Genomic DNA, 19,793 nt, shown 5'->3' with positions numbered 1-19,793 from the left:
AAACAAGGGCCGTGAGTGTGATGAGTTCAAAGATCAATCTGAATCACTGATTTGGCATTTCTAGCTTATATCACAGAGCATATGTCAGTAGTGAACCTTCTGCTACAGGGAACGAAACAGGACATATCTCAACTCTGGAGATACATCACTGCATTCAGGACAAAGCTTCAGCTGTGGGAGCGGCAACTTCGAGAGGAGAATTATGCTCACTTCAAAACTCTGTCAGAGTGTCAGCAGAATGGCCAATGCGTTGAGGTCAACTCGGAGCAATACGCCAACATCGTGTCAAATCTATCAGCTGAATTTGCAAGAAGATTTTTTCAATTCGCAGAAACTGAAAAGAAGGTAAAGATATCTGCCGATCCATTTTCTGTCAAGCCTAGCAGTGTAGCAGCAGAGTTACAAATGGAGCTCATTGACTTGCAGGCTAACAAACGTCTCAAACAAAGGCATCTCAGCCATGAACTCATAGAGTTTTATCATGATTTCTTTCTAGCTGGCAGATATCCAGCTCTACATAAACATGCTCTTTGAATGGCCAGCCTCTTCAGCTTTACCTACTTATGTAAGCAGTTCTTCAGCCGCATGAAGTATACCAAAAGCAAATATCGCACTGGACTAACTGATGAGCATCTATAGCTCAGCAGCTCAGGATTTCATTTTCAAACATTAAACCTGACCTAGACAGGATTGTACGAGAGATGCAGTACCAAGTGGGTCACTGAGAGTAGTATGCTCAGTACCATTACTAGTGAAAACTTAGCACCGCAGTATCTCTTCAACAAGGACACTGCACATGAATTTCATATGATGCTTTTAGTAATGACATGCATATGTATTTACAACCAATAATTTGATGCATTTGTGATTTTGTAATCACATGTAATTAAAGCCAATATTTTGACGCATTTGTGAGTATGTAATTACATGTAGTTAAAATAAATATATTGACTGTGGAGAATGAGAATTACACGTGATGGATGGAATCATGTTTTGCAATATGTAAAATTACTAGCTGTGCCTCCTGGCGTTGCCCGGGTATCAAAAATCAACTTTTAAACAATGAGAAGAACACGAGTTGCCTGCCTCTTGCTATCAGCCTCGCACATTGCCAATGGAAAATTTCAGTAAGCTTGCTAATAAGCGCTAGGCTTCTAATGAAGGTAAGCCATGAAGTTGCATCAGCATTGTCCAGCTACGCTATTCTAACAATAGCTATAGCCGGAATGCGTACACACATACGACATACTCTGAGAAATATATATATATATATATATACATATATATACAATGTATATATATATATATATATACAATGTATATATATATATATATGTATATATATATGTATATGTAGCCGAATGTCTGGTATTGCTCGAGTAATAATTGCCTAATGAATTTTAGTAACTCACCTGGAATGTTAGATCTTTACTAAAACAATACTCGCATTTTGGGACAGCTTAACAATCATTAACGTAACGATCAACGTAATGGTCAACAGTGCTAGATCCAGATATTTTAAGATCTATAGTCGGAATGACACAGTTACATACACACATACTTTGAGAAAAATATATAGATGGTAATTCAATTATTTGTGATATACGTAGCAGCTATGTGTGGCTCCAGCCTATGCTTGACTTTACATAATGGGCCCCACTCTAAAAAGGTTGGACACCTCTGTCCTAGAATATAAATGCTATGATACATTAAAAATTCATTTATTTATTGTTCTGCTAAAAATTGATTTAATTATTGTAACTTACTATAACTCAATCATCTATAGATTTACCATAACTAGCAAAAGAATGATAAGATAACTTACGTATTAACTAGTTTCTGTATAAAATTTATTGTTTCATTTCTTCGTCATTCGGTCAGCTAAGCGGTTGAATGCTATAGCGTGTCTGTTTATTTTAGAATATTTCACCCCATGACGACACACTATTGAGATTTCATCATGATTTGCAAGATCCGTAGTCTGTCATTGTAAAGCAATATGCTGTGGCTCCTACCATTAAATGTAATACATGACTGACCACAATTTCCATGCATAGAGTGATTGATTGCCCCACAGGTCTGCTTTCAACCTATATAAGCTGCTGTGAACAGCATAAAAACACACCATTAGAAGTTTATCTTTCATCTCTGAAACACTATCTACAACACAAATAAGACTGGTGAGAAAATTTTTTACATTTCCGCAATATTTTTTGTCAATTGAATTTTTTATCAATGAATGCTTAATGATTTCAGAGGAATCAAATCTTTAGACAACCGATTTCTACTTCTTTTGAGTTTGAGTCAAGTTAAAAGGTCTGACGATATGTTAACCTTTTGCAGTCAATGTGTGTATAACTTTGTACATATGGATAACATTTTACTAGCATTGGTAAACATCAACAAAATGATGGTTTTTGTTACGTGCCAAAAAATAAAAAAATCAATAGATAAAAATCAAGAATTATTAAGTGAGTTGAACAAACATCTTTTAACTCTTCAAAGTCGAAATTAGTTTTTTAAAAAAATTTCCCAAGTTGACGCGGCCATATACATGTAATCTTTTAAAACTTGAGAAGTAATCGGTACATCTTTAAACTGAAAATTGCATTTTATTCGGCACAAAGTTTCTTTTGTAATAGTATTGAAAATAGCCAGCTTTAGTAAACTCTTCCATTCCAGAAAAATGGTTTAAAGAAATAATTTCTAAATCTCTAAATTGCCTCAGAAATGCGGGAGATTTTAGGCTATAAGAACACAAAAATAGTGTTAAATATGTTTTGTGACTTCTCAAAGTGAGCTCTAAAACCTTGTCATCATAATAGCGTTATTATTTGCACTACCGAGGACATGTTTCCATCAACCCTTGTGAGGGGTTATGAGTGGGATTGTAGAAGTTGTTTGATCAATGCTTTCTTGTATTCGTTGAAGTTTAAAGTGGGGAGGCTATTTCTGAGCAATTAAAAAAATTCATTCGCAGACCAAATTTGTGCTTACTGAAAAACTTTCAAAACCAAAAGTGCTTGTAAAAAGCGATAGTTGGGTAAGGTCAACTAGCCAGTCAGATCGGCTGATCACAAACTTTGTTACAACGCTTTGGATTGGTTGAAGCAGAATCAGAAACTTTTGGGGATTTAACATAACACAATTCACGTTGATTGTGTTACTCATTTCAAAGCAATAAGAAATATTAACGCGGACACTTGGCTTTGGCAGTTTTGCTTTCGTTTTTGTGTTTTGGAGATTTCTGTGGAAAACACAGCTAAAACAATTATTTAATTACTGTTAGTGGTTGCCATGCAACAAATAAATGAACTACGAAATGTCAGAATGGTTTTTAAGATTTAAAAGTTAGTAATCTAATAGTATTGCGAGGGAGTCTTGATGGTGAATTGAAGGTTGTAGTAACAGGAAGTTCATAAACTGAAACATATGATGGTCGAGATAGTATGAGTGTCATGAAATAGAAGGAGCTGCTATACACACCAATATTTGTAGTGAGAATGTCTCCTTGCCAAAATTTGGCTCAAGTGTAAATAGTAGAAACATTCCTTTAAAACGAAGTTATTGATGTACTGAATGGATCGTGTCAGATACTGATCTGGTATTTAATTAAAAGAAACAAATTTATTTTTCTCTTTGCTATAGGCTTACTTATTTGCAAAGCGTTCTGTTTACAACTGAATAAACTCCAAAACATACCCATACTACTTTCTAGTGTATGTGTTTGCAACTAGAGTGTTTAAGAAACATATTTTGTGTGTTTTACATAACACCTTATAGTGGGCTAATTATATTGCTTTTTTATATTTGTACTCCTATTAGAAGCAAAATGTCTGATCAGATGAAGCTTATATTCTTTGATGTCAAAGCAAGAGGTGAAGTTACCAGACTCTTGTTTAAACTAGCAGGAAAAGACTTTATTGACTGCAGGTTGACAATGGAAGAATGGGCAGAATTCAAGCCATGTGAGTATATTCTACTTCAGTGAACTCACTAGAAGCAGTACACATACCCAGTATATATGCTGCCCTGTTATGTATTTGTTGAATTCCCTGTTTTACAGATAACACAAATACTGCTTGAATGGCAAAGATATCTAATAAGCAGAACATGTTACTTAATATAGTTGAAATGTTCACAATATACATCAATGACGATTTGAACTTATGCTTCAGCTACACCAAAAGGGCAACTTCCACTTCTAGAAGTCGATGGAAAGGTGATATGTGAAAGTTTTGCAATAGCCAGATATGTTGCCAGAGAACTGAGTAAGTGTAACATAACATCAAGTTTATCACAAAAACACTATCCTTTTAAATGACCTCTCTTGTCTCAATCTCATCTAATCTCCTGTTAATATACATCTCATAGTTTACTAGTTATTCCTGTGATTCCCTCCTTTTCCTTTTCAGATTTGTATGGGTCTAGTAACTGGGAAGCTGCTGTAGTTGATATGATTGTGGAGAGCTGCTCAGGGCTTTTTGAACAAGGTGTTCGCGCGTACTATGCAAAAACTGAAGATGAAAAGGTAATTTCAAACTAACTCAAATTGTGTCCTTAAATAGTTTTGATCAAATATTACAAAGTCAGCGATTACTAACAAGTAAATGCTGTTATTCAGGCGGAGGTTACCAAAAAAACAGCTGAAGTTCTACAGTCTACAGAGAAACTTGCTGTCCAATTGAAGAAAGGAAAATTTATCCTTGGAGATGAAGTAAGTTAATCATTCAACAAATAAAGCGTAAGATATCCATGTTTATATTTGATAATTCTTTGTTGAAGAGCTTCCAAAGTACAAGCAGCTTACTAACTCTGTTTCTTATTGTGAAAAGTGCCTTGGTAATATTATGCGCTTACAACTGATAGTAATAATCATTTGTATATGCGATAGTGTTAATCTTTGATACAGAATACCTTTGTAGCAGCTGTACTGGTGTAAAAAAGGTCATTTGTAATTCTGTAGTTTTTTATGAATAAGTTGTATGTGTACAAAATTATAGCAGCAAAGACTACCTCTTATAGGATAACAACCAGTAAAAGAATGAGTTGTTTAAGGTATTCTTTATGCGAGATATAAAACCATAAAACAAAAAAAAATATCGAAAACTTAATGAATGTTATTGATTAAAATTCTGTATATCCGAACAATGAAAGGGTTTATAGAATAAATATGTTTTAGGTAATTGAATGTCAACATTAATTTGTTTTAATTTATAAAATAAGCTGTTTACCAAGGCTGTATATAATTGGTCTTTAACACAGTTTCATGAAATCAAGAGTATTCCAAATTCTTCTGAGTTAATGTTCTCTTTTGTTGAACCGATTTTCTGTGATATAAATTTTGTTTATACTATTTTTATAAAATTCAGCTAAACACAAAAAACGGTACACTTTATACTATGTATGGCAAATCCCTAGTAATAATTAATGTATAAATAATATGCTAGTTTAAAGTTATTATATTATTACACATTGTTATTACAGGCATCATTGGCTGACACTGCGTTGTACTCCATCATTGAAATTCTCCAAGAGCTGCTGAAAGATCTGAAGATGGATGAGTATCCAACAATCTCTGAACTGATAAAGAATTATACAGAAATACCTGCAGTAGCTGATTGGCTCAAGACAAGACCTGATAATAAGTAGAACTCAGCATAAACATTATTGATGTTGAAGATGGGACGACTTTAGTTTAGTCACTAGTAGACTTCTGTTATACTGAATTACTGTGAACTAGTAACTAGTAATAACTGGTTGACTGGCTAGAGTTATAGACTGATAGGTCATTCTAACATATTTCTCATCTCTGTCTGTAACTCCATGTTGTTGTTAGGAGATCCACATTGAAGGACTGTCATCAACACTTTATATAATCTTACATGAATTTATGTTAAAAGTAAAACAAAAACTTTATCTGAAACCATTGGAATTAGTTATTTCCATAAGTGAGTCATTACTAAGAGTGTATAATTTTATTCATTTGTATACACACTATTACATGTGATTAATTTTTAAGCTAGTATTATTTCTATGAGCGGAACATGCTTCAATGTGTGATTGCATCAATATACATAATTCAACCTACTGCAGTAGAAGCTCTACTAAGGAGACAAGCAACTGAAGCAGCTTCTTCTCTCCGAATAGCACTAATTAGCTTTTTCTACATAAAGAGTGCAACTTTCTACAGAGAGAGGGCACAACTTGGTGCATCTACTGTCACAAAAATTACTACCATTAGCATTTTGACCATTAGTGTCTTCAGATACCTATGGAGTGTCATTTGTAAAATTTTGTGATATCCACAATATAAAAACTTTTTTAGTATATAAGTTCACATGTTTAATATGTGAAGATTCATGTTTAGTATGCTAACTTACATATTTAGTATGCCAACTTACATGTTTAGTATGTGAAAATTCGTGTTTAGTATGTCAGTTCACATGTTTTATATGGCAAGATTCATGTTTAGTATGCTAATTTTCATGTTTAGTATGTGAAGATTAGTGTTTAGTATGTCAAAATTCATGTTTGGTATGCTAACTTTAATGTTTTGTATTGCGAAACGCGCATGTTCGCTATTCCGCTGCGATCCTGTTTGATATGCCAATACGCATTTTTGTTATTCAACTTTTATTTTATATGCGATCTCCTTTTTATTACATTTCGAAGAAATGCTCCTAAGTCAATCGCGGCCTGTTTTACACGTAGCCCGCGGCCCATCGATAAACAGTTGGCAAACGTGGAGAATTTCCATCAATAACCCTTGAGAGCGAAGACACTATAGCGAGATTTCCTCACTTGCGTACATCCGAAGCTCGCTTTGCCACACTCGTTTAATAGAAAATTCTTTCAAATTCAAAAGTTGCTTGACTTTGAAAAAATGTAAGAGTCAAGATTCTATTAAGACTCAACTTTCTATATGTGATTTTTATCACAGCTAGTGAGTATTGTATGTTACTGTTCTGTTTTGTAGTAACAACGACGTAGATTTCTTCAACGACATTTTTTATAATATATTGAGGAAGTTAGTAATTAGATGTTATTAAAAGTTAGACAGTTATTGAGGAATTCTCCAAGTTTGCCAACTATTGGTCGATGGGCCACAGGCTACATGTAAAAAAGGGCGCGATTGACTTAGGAGCATTTCTTCGAAATGTAATAAAAAGGACATCGCAAATAAAATAAAAGTTGAATAACAAACATGCGTATTGGCATATCAAACAGGATCGCAGCGGAATAGCGAACATGCGCGTTTCGCGATACAAAACATTAAAGTTAGCATACCAAACATGAATTTTGACACACTAAACACCAATCTTCGCATACTAAACATGTAAATTAGCATACTAAACATGAACCTTGCCATATAAAACATGTGAACTGACATACTAAACACGAATTTTCACATACTAAACATGTAAGTTGGCATACTAAATATGTAAGTTAGCATACTAAACATGAATCTTCACATGTTAAACATGTAAACTGATATACTAAAAATGTTTTTATAGTGTGGATATCACAAAATTTTACAAATGGCACTCCATAGATACCATAGTAACTGCTATGGTTTCTTGAGACATCTTGAGCTGTGTGAACTCTGACTCATGCTGACAATATACCAGCTTAATCAAGAATTTCTCCAATCCTGAGGTTTCCTGATGCGTTTCCTGATTCCTGATGGTTGAGTTGACCCCAACCGTCTGTTCACCAGTCAGGTGCACTAAACCACTATGTGAACTAGTAGGATGACATCTGATATTACACAGAAACGACTTGCAACTTAGCAATATTTAATCATAACAAGGAGGTCAGATAGCACAAGTGAATTGCTGTTTTATCTATCACGATGCCGGCATCCTTGCTGATCATAGATGGTGCCAAAAAGGGTTGCCCGTGTGACCTCTTGAGAGGCCAGTCTGCTGGACAATGTTTAGAGATGAAAATTTTATATGAACAATTACCTAACATTGCGAGAGCCAAAGTTAAGCTGACTCAATAACCCAAGCTATACAAAACTATGTCTGACTTTTGTCTTGGGTCCCTGAAGAGGTTCTCTCACAACTTTTCACCTATTACCACAGCTTTAGCTAAAGGGTATTGGCACTGAGCCTTAAAGTATCTGAACTGTCTCTGTAGGTCTGAGCTGTTCTATACCAAAGTTAGTCCATGAGAGATCGAGATGAGAGTTTGTCTCTAAATAAGTATGGATGATTTGTATGAATATAAATTTGCTGTCTTCTTATAACCAGACTATCACTGCATGAGTTATATCCAGATTCAGTCACCCTCACAGTTAGCTTATTCGATCTCCGTTGACCCAGAAATAAACCAACAAACAGACACAAGGTTAACTAAAGAATCTTACTACACTAGTGAGTCTGGTAAGAGAACAAGCAGCGGGAGTGTCCTGCACCTCAAAAATGTTCTTGACCACACAAAAGGTCAATAGCGTTTTTTTCAAAACACTTCCTGGCTATTATGTTTGAGCAACGTAAGGTTTGCTGTAGTCATTAGAGCACTGAACACTTTATATAATGGGTTGTACTAGTGATAGTTGGTTGAAATTTCGGCATCTTTACTAGAAGCCTGATGCATTTGTTTAAACACCTAAGTAACATAACAATTATTAAGATTTGGATAAATAGAAACTACCTATGTTATACATTCTTATTATTCTCAACTATTTATTTTATTGTAAGAGTCAAGTCCCTCAGCAGGATTAACAATATATTGGATAACAGCTTGACAGGTCTGTGGTTATTTATCACTCAATGGAAGGTTCTAGATCAATGCATCATAGTAGCTATTTTTAAAATACTACTACATTACCACATTGAGATCAACTTGTAGTTTGACATGCCTGTGATAACGACACTAATTGTCAGTCACATGATAGAATGTTCTAGATGAAATACGCTTCCAAGAATGACACGTGGAGATTGAGTAAGCTAAAGGGAATAGTAACAAATAATATATCTGTAGGAAGAGTAGCAAAATTGGTAGAAATATTGTTGAATACTCTGATAGAAATTTCCAACAAATATTTAAATGTAATTTAAATATTTAATTATGCAGTGATGATTCACAGTATTTTTAATTCTTACAGTATTTGGTTTAAGGCATTGTTCTATCATAGTAATAATGGGCAATTTTATTAAGCAATGTCTTTGTGAGTGTGAGAAATCCCTATGAGATCAAGTTTGATGTCTGCTTAGCTTATTGCAAGCAGAGGCTGGGCATGTTTTTGAAAAAGCATTTTTGCACAAACAACGTCTTTATGATCTTGCCTGGACATGACTGAGTCTATTGCTAATAGAACCTCGACAACTGGAAACATGCCCAGTGACAGAAAGCAGTTTGAGGTTTGATATCACTCCGGTCACCACCAGTGGCCTTTTTGATCATGGAACTCAGGCCGCTATTCACAGTTCAAGCATTCTAAACCACTGGGCCACGACTTCTCAAGCAATGTTTACATTATGTTAACTTTATTGCATGTTTCTAGTAAGAATAAAATGCTGGCTATTCAACGACCAACTAAAATTATACTCTCCTTATACTCACCCTGTCATATAAGTATGAACATACTACAGATATTAAACCTTGGAATAAATTAGGTTTGTGTTACATGTGCACTAAGTATGTGTGACCTTGCAGCAATGTTATGGGTAGTCCAGGTGTGATTTTTATGACTCATCAGTACTGATTAAGTAGCCGAGCTAAGCAGTCGCAATAAATTATATCTGCCAACATTCATACAAGCCACCTGGTGGAAACTCCACTTTATAACAGTTTGCTCCAGTTTCTGGTAAAACGAAAACTTATTGCATTACCATTAAAACAGACTTCAGGATGCAGCTATCACCATAGTTACACAGAAATAATTGTGAGCTCACTCACGTAGAATATGAGATGGGAGTTCTGTAAAGGTTGTTTATGGAATTTTGCTGACAAAGACTTCAGTGTTTCTTTCTACTGAAACAGCTATAGTTCATTTACTAGTTAATTTCATGAAAATATAGATGTTATGAGACTTTAAAAACTGATTTATTTATAATGTTATTTACTATAACTCAAGCATCTAATAGATTTACCAAAACTAGCAAAATAAGTGATAAGATAACTTGAAGATGTGATTGCGACAAATTTTAGTTAATTTTAAAAGAAAGCATTTTTTTGGTCTATCAGTTGAGATGTTGTTTGTTGTGTTAGGCAATCTCATTGTCAAGATATTTGAAGATTAAATCGACAAAAATTGGTCATGGTAAAAGCGCTCAAGAAAAAAGACCATGCCCAGACTTGCCCAAAATGATGTAAAGCGTGATACAACCTGTCTCTATCTCTTGTATTCACATCGGCTATTGTGATAAAAGTTTAGTCTTACGCAGCTCTATTGGAACATATTTTATTTTGTATTTGCTCATATTAGCTAGAATAAAATTTTAAATCCAGCTACAGATACATTATTATAAATGTATCAAACGCCTCAAATAAGGGAAATTAAAAACTTATCATATTAGCTTCCTCTAAATGCTGTGTAAACATCTGAGTACCGACTACGATTCTGCCGGTCTACTGTAATTAGGTCGTCGAGTTAACTTATTTCATTGCGGCCTTTGTATCAGCGGAGCTCTCAGTTGCTAACCACACCGGAAACTAGTTACTAGTTGAAATAAGCAAGCCGCATCTTTGAAAAGAATATTTTCGAATACATGGCGAAACGGGGGCAAAACCAACTGCATCTCTAAAAAGTCATTTATAGTCAACGTTATCTAGTCATTATTACTATCAATTTGTACAAAAAAATTACTAGTCACATTAGATTATCTGGTCGAGTACTAAACAAATGGTTTTATGAGTTACCGTAGTGAAAATAGTGTTACAGTGTTAAAATTAGTGAGTTACTGAAACAGTAAACGTAACACGCCAATTTCTATGAAATGAAATCAATTAACCCACCGATTCTGGCAAAGGGTTAATAAAGCCATTGTTGCACCTGGTTGGCGATTCGTAGACTCACCTGTTTTCACTCAGTAGCGTAAAAATTTTTGAGCTTTCAATATTTGGTCCATTGGAATTGAGTCGAGCTATGCAAAAGTACCTGTCAATACAGCTCTGATTACACTTCATAGACCCATCTATCAGACAAGATTTTTGCACAGGTGGAAACGGGGCTATGATGTATTCAATATGTTCTGTAAATCATGTTTTGCATCATCTTCAACAATATTGTTTTATTATATAATTTTTACAAACCAAAAAATTTTCACCTCAACATAAAGTTTTTATTAAAAGCGTTCATCCAAGTCGTAGCCACTCATATAGTTTCAGTTCATATAACAAGACAAATTAATCTACTGCAGCAAACTCAAACAAAACATATCATGGTTGGTGCAGCACAAATTCATGCCTCTCTTTTCTGTGTGTGGCAGTTTCCACACTGCCGCGAATGCACCACTGGTGTTGCAACATAAACATTTTGTAACCAATAAAACAAATGTAATAAATATATGTCATTCATAGATATGTCGTTCTAACTCATATCTACTGAAAGCTTTCAAATTGGGAGTTAGATAGAATGCGCGCGTAATTTTAAAAAGGAAGAAATGTTTAACACAAGCATAAGCATACCAAACCAACAATTCAAAGCTTTTTTTCTGGGAGTTAAAGATTAGCATTAATCAGTCGATTTTCCTCATTTTCCACAAGTGAGAAGTGAGCAAAAGTTCTAATTATAAATCTAATTTACTAGCTAAAACTACCAAAAAAACTTGAAGCAAATATTACAGCTAGATGAAATGATAAAAAAGCTATGAAATGATGATTAGTGATGGTAAAAATTTATAATTTTATTAATTAGTAAATGTATTCATGAGTACTAAAACTATCACCTTTAGTATATTTTACACTTGTTCATCAATCTAAACCATTATATTGCTAGATGCTATGGATTAATTTAGAAGACGTCAATTTAACAATCAACATCGTTTATTCCGTATCACGCACGCGTGCACAGGAAGTTACATTATAGTCTCAAACAGGGAAATATAATCTGAAGGTAAACACAACAGTATACATGTACATATTGGAGACTCAAAGTCAAAGATAAATTTACCTCCGTTCTCCTACCTTCCTTTGCCGCATAACTCTGCTGATGCCTGTCATCTCTAACCATATGCTGTCTGCCCCAAACTTTAACCACCTGATGCTCAGAAAACTTTTGAGTCACCTTCGCGGGAACGGGAAGAATTGTTACAATTCTGTTGTTCGTCAATAAAACGTGTTGATTGAGTAATTCAGTAAATTGCCGTTGTCAATTAATTTAGTGAATATCAATGTCCTGAGTAAACATAAAAAAAGTAATAAAATCAGTCCATTATAAAGTGTTATGTAGAGCACACAAAATATGTTTCTTAAACACTCTAGTAGCAAACAGATACACTAGGAAGTAGTATGGGTATGTCTTGGAGTTTATCCAGTTGTAAACAAAACGCTTTGCAAATAAGTAAGCCATTAAAAAAAGTTTCTTTCAATTAAATACCAGACCATTATCTGACACGATTCGTTCAGCAAATCAATAAGTTTGCTTTAAAGGAATGTTTCTACCGTTTACATTCAAGCCAAATTTTGGCAAGGAGACATTCTCACTACAAATATTGGTATGTATAGCAGCTCCTTTTAATTTATGAGTGAGCAGGTCTAATCTAGTAATTGAGCAAAATCCGTAACTTCAAAATCATGGACAACACGTATTACTTGCGATAACATTCATTATGACCTATATAAAAAATTCGTGCTGAAGATTGGCTTAAGAAAAGATCTTATATTTGTCGCTCGTGGACTTTTTTCACCTGCTCGAATCTGAGCATTTTATAAGATGGCCTTATTCAAACGCTTACATCTCTGGACAGGGTTAGTCTAAAAAGACAAAAATGGCATCAAATTGTAACTGATGTTTGAGCCTTTTATTGGTTTTTTTCATTTGATCGGCTTTTTTGAAGCAATCACATCTTTAACTGGTTCCTGTCTAAAATTTATTGTTTCATTTCTCCGTCATCTGGTCAGCTAAGCGGTTAAATGCTACAGCGTGTCTGTTTATTTTAGAATATTTCACCACATGGCGACACACATTTGAGTTTCATCATCATTTGCAAGGTCCGTAGTTTGCAATTGCAAAGCGCCATTTCATGGTTTATACCACTGAATGTAATGCATGACTGACCACAGTTTCAATGCATGGAGTGATTGATAACCACGCAGGTCTATTCAACCTATATCAGCTGTGAACAGCATAAAAACACACTATTAGAAGTTTATCCTTCATCTCTGAAACATCTACAACACAGAAAAAACTGGTGAGAATATTGTTTACATTTCTGCAACACTATTAATCGATTGTATGATGCTTACTGAATGCGTAGCTGTTTCAGTGCAACTAAATTTTTAGAAAGCCAACTTCTATTTCTTTTGAGTTTAGGCTTAACTAAGTTCAGTTAAAAGCTTAACTTACTCTGTTGAACTTACTCTGTTTCAAAGGCTGTAAGTACATAACTACACTATTTAAGGTCTTACGATCTGTTAACCTTTTTCAGTCAATATGTGTATAACTTTGTATGTATGGATAACATTTTAGTAGCATTGGTAAACACCAACAAAATTATGGTTTTGGCTACATGTCAAAAAAGGAAAAAACCTTGAGATAGAAATCAAGAATTATTAAGTGAGTTGAACAAACATGATTTAATTCTTCGAAGTCGAAATTAATTTTCAAAAAGATTTCAAAAGTTGATACAGCTATATAGGCCCTATATGTAATCTTTCAAAACTTGAGAAGTAACTATTATATTATATTATTATATTATATTTTTAAACTGAAAATTGCATTTTATTCGACACAAAAGTCCCTTTATATTGGTATTTATAATATCTAGCTGTACTAAAAAGAAATAATTTCTAAACCTCTAAATTGCCTCTAAAATACAGAAGATTATAGGCTATAAGAACACAAAAATAGTATTACACATGTTTTGTGATCTCTCATGTTAGCTATGTCCATCATAGTGAGCACTGAAATCTTGTCATCATAGTAGCTTTATTATTTATCGCTACATATGTTTTATGAGGGGTTATGAGTAGGATTGTAGATGTTGTGTGGTCAATGCTTTTTTGTATTTTTTGAAGGTCAGAGTGGGTAGGTTCTTTGTAAGGGTGTACAAAATAAAAACGTTGAGTTGGGCTATTTTTAAACAATTTCGAAGAAAAACAATTCATTTGTATACCTAATGGCTAATGTTTCCTGAGAAACTTCCGAAATGATATTTGGATAAGGATAACTAGCCAGTCAGATCGATTGATCACAAACTTTGTTAAAACGCTTTGGATTGGTTGAAGCAGAATAAAAAACTCCTCAACAATTCACGTTGATTGTGTTACTCGTTTCATTGTAAGAAAATATTAAAGTGGATACCTTGCTTCGTCAACTTTGCCTTCGTTTTTGTTTACCGATTTCGAAAAAATAAATAATGTAAATGTAAACAGTAGAACATTTTAAAGCAAACTTATTGATTTACTGAACGGATCGTGTCAGATACTGATCTGGTATTTAATTGAAAGAAACTTATTTTATTGGCTTACTTATTTGCAAAGCCTTAGTTACAACTGGATAAACTCCAAGACATACCCATACTACTTCCTAGCGTATCTGTTTGCTACTATAGAGTGTTTAAGAAATGTATTTTGTGTGCTCTACATAACACCTTATAATGGACTGATTTTATTACTTTTTCCATATTTTTACTCAGGTTACAAGAACAATGGCTGGTCAGATAAAGCTTATATACTTTGACTCCAGAGGAAGAGCTGAAAATATTAGACTTTTGTTTAAACTGGCAGGAAAAGAGTTTATTGACTGCAGGTTGACAAAGGAAGAATGGGATGCACTCAAGCCATGTGAGTATATTCTACTGACTCCAGTAAACTTAGTATATATAGATAATACATACATACCCAGTATATATATGCTGTCACGTTATGTATTTCTGTATAACACAAATGCTACTTGAATGAAAAAGACATCTAATAAGCAGAATATGTTACTTGATATAGTTGATATGTTCACAATAGACATCAATGATGATTTAAACTTATGTTTCAGCTACACCAAAGGGGGAAATCCCAGTTCTAGAAGTTGATGGAAAGATGATATGTGAAAGTTATGCAATAGCGAGATATGTTGCCAGAGAACTGAGTAAGTGTAACATAACATCAAGTTGATCACAGAAATACTAACCTGTTAAATTGACCTCTCTTATCAAAATCTCATCTACTCTCCTGTTAATATACATCACATAGTTTACTAGTTATTCCTGTGATTCCCTCCTTTTTCTTTCTAGATTTGTATGGGTCCAGCAACTGGGAAGCTGCTGTAGTTGATATGATTGTCGACAGCTGTTCAGGAATTTTTGGACAAGCTGTTCATGTATACCATTCAAAAACTGAAGAAGAGAAGGTAATTCCAAACTAACTCAAATTGTGTCCTTAAATAGTTTTGATCAAATATTACAAAGTCAGCGATTACCAACTAGTAAATGCTGTTTATTCAGGCCGAGGCTGCTAAAAAAACAGCTGAAGTTCTACAGTCTACAGAGAAACTTGCTGTCCAACTGAAAAAAGGAAAGTTTATCCTTGGAGATGAAGTAAGTTAATCCTTCAACAAATTAAGCGTAAGATATCCATGTTTATATTTGATAACTCTTTGTTGAAGAGCTTCCAAAAGAGTCAATGGCTCAATGAGTTAGTTGATCGCCCGGTCAATGGGAGGTTCCGAGATCTAGTCTTCTGCAATACGGAATCTTCATTGTTAGATATTAATCAGCTATAGCAGGACGACAGACTGACTGACTGACTACAAACGACAGACTAAGATCTATATATATAGATAATAATTGTTTAATTTCCTTTTGTATGTACGATAGTGTTAATATTTGATATAGAATAACTTTGTTGCACCTGTACTGATGTAACAAAGGTCATTTGTAATACTGTAGTTTTTAGACTATCTTTTTTTGTAAAAAACAGTTGTACAGGTACAAAAGTATAGCAGCAAAAAGTACCTCTTATAGGATAACAACAATTGATAGAATAAGTTGTTTAAGGTATTCTTTTATGCGAGATCTAAAAACTTAAAACAAAAAACAATAAATTTAGTGTCTCAGTTTTGATAATCGATGTATCACCAACAAACATTATTGATTAACATCCTTTATATACTAACAATGAACTGGTTTATAGAATAAATATGTTTTATTTCAACTAGTCGAATGTCAACATTATTTGTTTTAATTTATAAAATAAGCTGTCTACCAAGCTTGTATATAATTGGTCTTTAACACAGCTTCATGAAATCAAGAGTATTCCAAATTCTTCTGAGTTAATGTTCTCTTTCGTTGAACAAATTTTCTATGATATAAATTTTGTTTATACTATTTTCAATTTCAGCTAGACACAAGAAAGGTACACTTAACGTTATGTATGGAAAATTACTAGTAATAATTAATATATAAATAGTATACTAGTTCAAAGTTATTTAATTGCTAGATGAATGCCTGGCGTTGCACGGGTAATAAAATAAGTTTTAGTACAAAACATTTACTTTTAATCAACATATTCAGCATCAAAGTGTACTATTCTAACTTTTAAATCAATGTGTTTGTTTATTTCTGTGAACTGGGCTAGTTCTGTTTACTGTGTTTATTTCTGTGTAATTCATACTTTACCAGCTGCAGTGCCTATTACAGATCTATACTGATTGCAATACTCTTGTTGGCTATATGAGTTTACTACGCATTTTTCTTCAATTACGGGCATGCATTTTACTTCTGGTATGGCTTCACAGATTTTTCTTCTGGTATGGCTTCACGAATTTTCTTTTGGTATCGCTTTACACATAAAGTTAGCTGCAGTGTTTAACTTTGAGCCACGAAAGATTGGCATGTATTCAAAGTATGGGCCAAATTTATTCCATTATATTGCAAGTTAGACAGCGTAGTGTATCAGATAAATAGATGACCACAGAACTGGAGGTTGTGAGTTTAAATCCAGTCTGTTGCGGATTTTTCATTCTTGAAACTTTTTCGCAATAACTGGACAGACAGAAGTACAGATTGGCAAACATTGAGAATATATGTATAGATGTATATATAGATTACAAATTGTTATTACAGGCATCATTGGCCGACTCAGCTTTATACTCCGTCATTGAAATTCTCTAAGAGCTGATGAAAGATCTTAAAATGGATGAGTATCCAACAATCTCTGAACTGGTAAAGAATTTTGTAGAGCTACCTGCAGTTGCTGATTGGCTCAAGACAAGACCCGACAATAAATATAAGTAACTCAGGATAAACATCATAGATGTTGAAGATGGGAATACTTTAGTTTAGTCACTAGTAGACTTCTGTTATACTGAATTACTGTGAACTAGTAACTAGTAATAACTGGTTGACTGGCTAGAGTTATACACTGATGTGTTATCTCATCATATTTCTCATTTCTATGTCTGTGAGTCCATGTTGTTGTCAGAAGTTTCACAAGGAGAGACTGTTATCAACACTTTATATAATTCAATATTATTGATTATAATCATCAATAAACTGAAAGAGTACTTTGAGTCTTTAAAATAATTTAAACAGTTTCTCCGCTTTAACAAAAAATAAGACAGCACTGACAGAGTGTATTGTTAATTCTATTACACATGTTCTCTCTTGGTTTTAAGAGAAATAAGCTATGCTATTTCTGTAAGTTTTACATAGATTTATATAGTAAATAAACAACAAATACGCTTGATTCTTGAATACTTCATTAGATATCAACATTTTGACTAAGTAAACAGGGTATTTTTATATTTGCTTTGGCTTTAACAACTAGATAGATTTCTGTTAACTCTTAGACCAAAGTTTTGTGTTTTGACAAGTCAGTCAGACGTCCTGTAAAGAAGCTGATATTAGCCAACCAATCACCGGCACTATCTATAATGTTGCTTAAATTAGCCTTAGGTCATAGGAAACATAAAACAAGCGGGGGAAGATTACTGAAAGCCTGGAAGGAGTATCGCATTTTCATTACAAACAAACAGATACATTCATAGCATTAGGTGTATATTGGTTATTTTATTTGACTGGAGACATTTCTGGTGTCAACATTTACTCATCAATTCAAAAACCACAAAACTTTCCTTCGCTATCTAGATTTAAAATGGATTCTATTGTATCATGCTTGTCTATATAAATTCCGCACATATTGAGCTTATTGGTTTACATTATTGAGAGCAGCATTAATGCATTTGTCAGAACAAAGGGCTTTCAATCTCCTGTCAATATCTTCAGTTACGCCTGCTGCACATCTATCTATCAGTAACGGTCTCTTTCTTATCCATTCAGCAAAAGGGGTTTACTCTTCAAACTGTTTAGCAATTCCTACAAGAGTTGGATGGTCTTCAGCTTTGAAATCTGGTATAGCAGGTAAAATTTCCATTGTGTATTGAATTGCAGCGTCCCTGACCAATGCCTAAAGGTTTAGCATAATAGTACGAAATAATAAACCCAAATAGCATAAACGTGTAACTCTTATATATCTTTTGAGTTTTCACATCTAATTAGGGTAACTTTGTTTTCAAAATGAACATATCAATTTTATTATAAAACTAAATGTATAATTTAAAAGGTTTCTGACCTCTTGTTGCAAAGTTATACACTGCAAATTCATAAATTCAAGTCAAACACCCAACTATTTGTTTTAAACTCGACACACCTGTTCCAATCATTTTGCTCCAATACAAGCCACTGCTAATAAAACTGAGCAGTTCAAAAAACAGGCAAAAGTACGCAAGATCCAAAGACAATGGTTACAGCACTTGAACAAGCTCTATCTTGTCTCCAAGTAAGAAAGGTCTTTTATTGAATGACTTGGTTAGTCTTTCAAGGAATGCCATGTTAGTTTGAGCACTCTTGGAAGCATCCGCCTACAACATTACTAAGCTTGTGACCAAAGTCTATTATCTGTTGATACATTATTACAGCTTCCTGCATACAATTGTATTGTTACAGATGTGTATGGATTAGTATAGCTAAGGGCTACACCAATCCATACACATCTGTGTAGGGATAAGTGTAATAATGAGTAAAGGGGGCTGCCGTTATCTTTAAAATTGGCATTCTTTATCTTTAACCTAATTTGTAGACCGAGTATTCATACATGGTCTATAAGCTGATTTTTATCAATGAAAAACTGGTACAAGGCGCTGCATGAACTTTCATAATCATTTTAGTTCTTGCAGTTCGGTTGAGGAACTATGTAAGCATATATACAAATTTCTTAAATACACTATTCAAAATTAGCCTTTTCTAATCCTTTGAAATTAGGTATAAATTGAATTCTTTAAAAAGGTATAAAATTAGCAAAAAACAACACGTTGCTGGCTGTTATTAAATCCTTCATCACTCTAATTTAAGCTCACGGAAGTTTCTATAAGATATAAGATATATACTTATATCTATATTTATTATATTTATATTTATATATATATATATATATATATATATATATATATATATATACATAGCTAAGATCTTGAGGCGAGTGCTCAAACTCCCAGGTCTCTGGTAGGAGACCCAAGTTAGAGCAGAATTTACCACCCATACGGGGTATCCACGGTGAGGAAACATTTTTTTTTATATATATTGTTTCCTCACCCCGGATACCCCGTATGGGTGGTAAATTCTGCTCTA

General features: G+C 33.7%; 2 protein-coding genes across 2 annotated transcripts in view; both read left to right on the top strand.

Moving 5' to 3' along the window:
- Positions 1-17,677, top strand: part of LOC137391210 (probable glutathione S-transferase 7) — an 82,713-nt gene extending 65,036 nt beyond the window's left edge. Inside the window, exons 4-6 of the mRNA XM_068077610.1 lie at positions 15,402-15,517; positions 15,612-15,704; positions 17,232-17,677. Of these exons, the coding sequence (XP_067933711.1) occupies positions 15,402-15,517; positions 15,612-15,704; positions 17,232-17,279 (257 nt within the window). The 3' untranslated portion in view covers positions 17,280-17,677. The remainder of the gene's footprint in view (positions 1-15,401; positions 15,518-15,611; positions 15,705-17,231) is intronic.
- On the top strand, positions 2,134-6,071 carry LOC137391209 (glutathione S-transferase 1-like). Its single transcript, XM_068077609.1, has 6 exons — positions 2,134-2,180; positions 3,826-3,968; positions 4,179-4,271; positions 4,416-4,531; positions 4,625-4,717; positions 5,488-6,071. Exons 2-6 carry the CDS (start codon positions 3,833-3,835, stop codon positions 5,650-5,652), a joined length of 603 nt encoding a protein of 200 aa, XP_067933710.1. The 5' UTR covers positions 2,134-2,180; positions 3,826-3,832; the 3' UTR covers positions 5,653-6,071.
- Positions 17,678-19,793: the final 2,116 nt, after the last annotated feature.

The sequence above is a fragment of the Watersipora subatra genome, chromosome 3 (genome assembly GCF_963576615.1).
Source record: "Watersipora subatra chromosome 3, tzWatSuba1.1, whole genome shotgun sequence".
Taxonomy (NCBI): domain Eukaryota; kingdom Metazoa; phylum Bryozoa; class Gymnolaemata; order Cheilostomatida; family Watersiporidae; genus Watersipora; species Watersipora subatra.
This window is presented reverse-complemented; position numbering and strand designations above follow the sequence as displayed.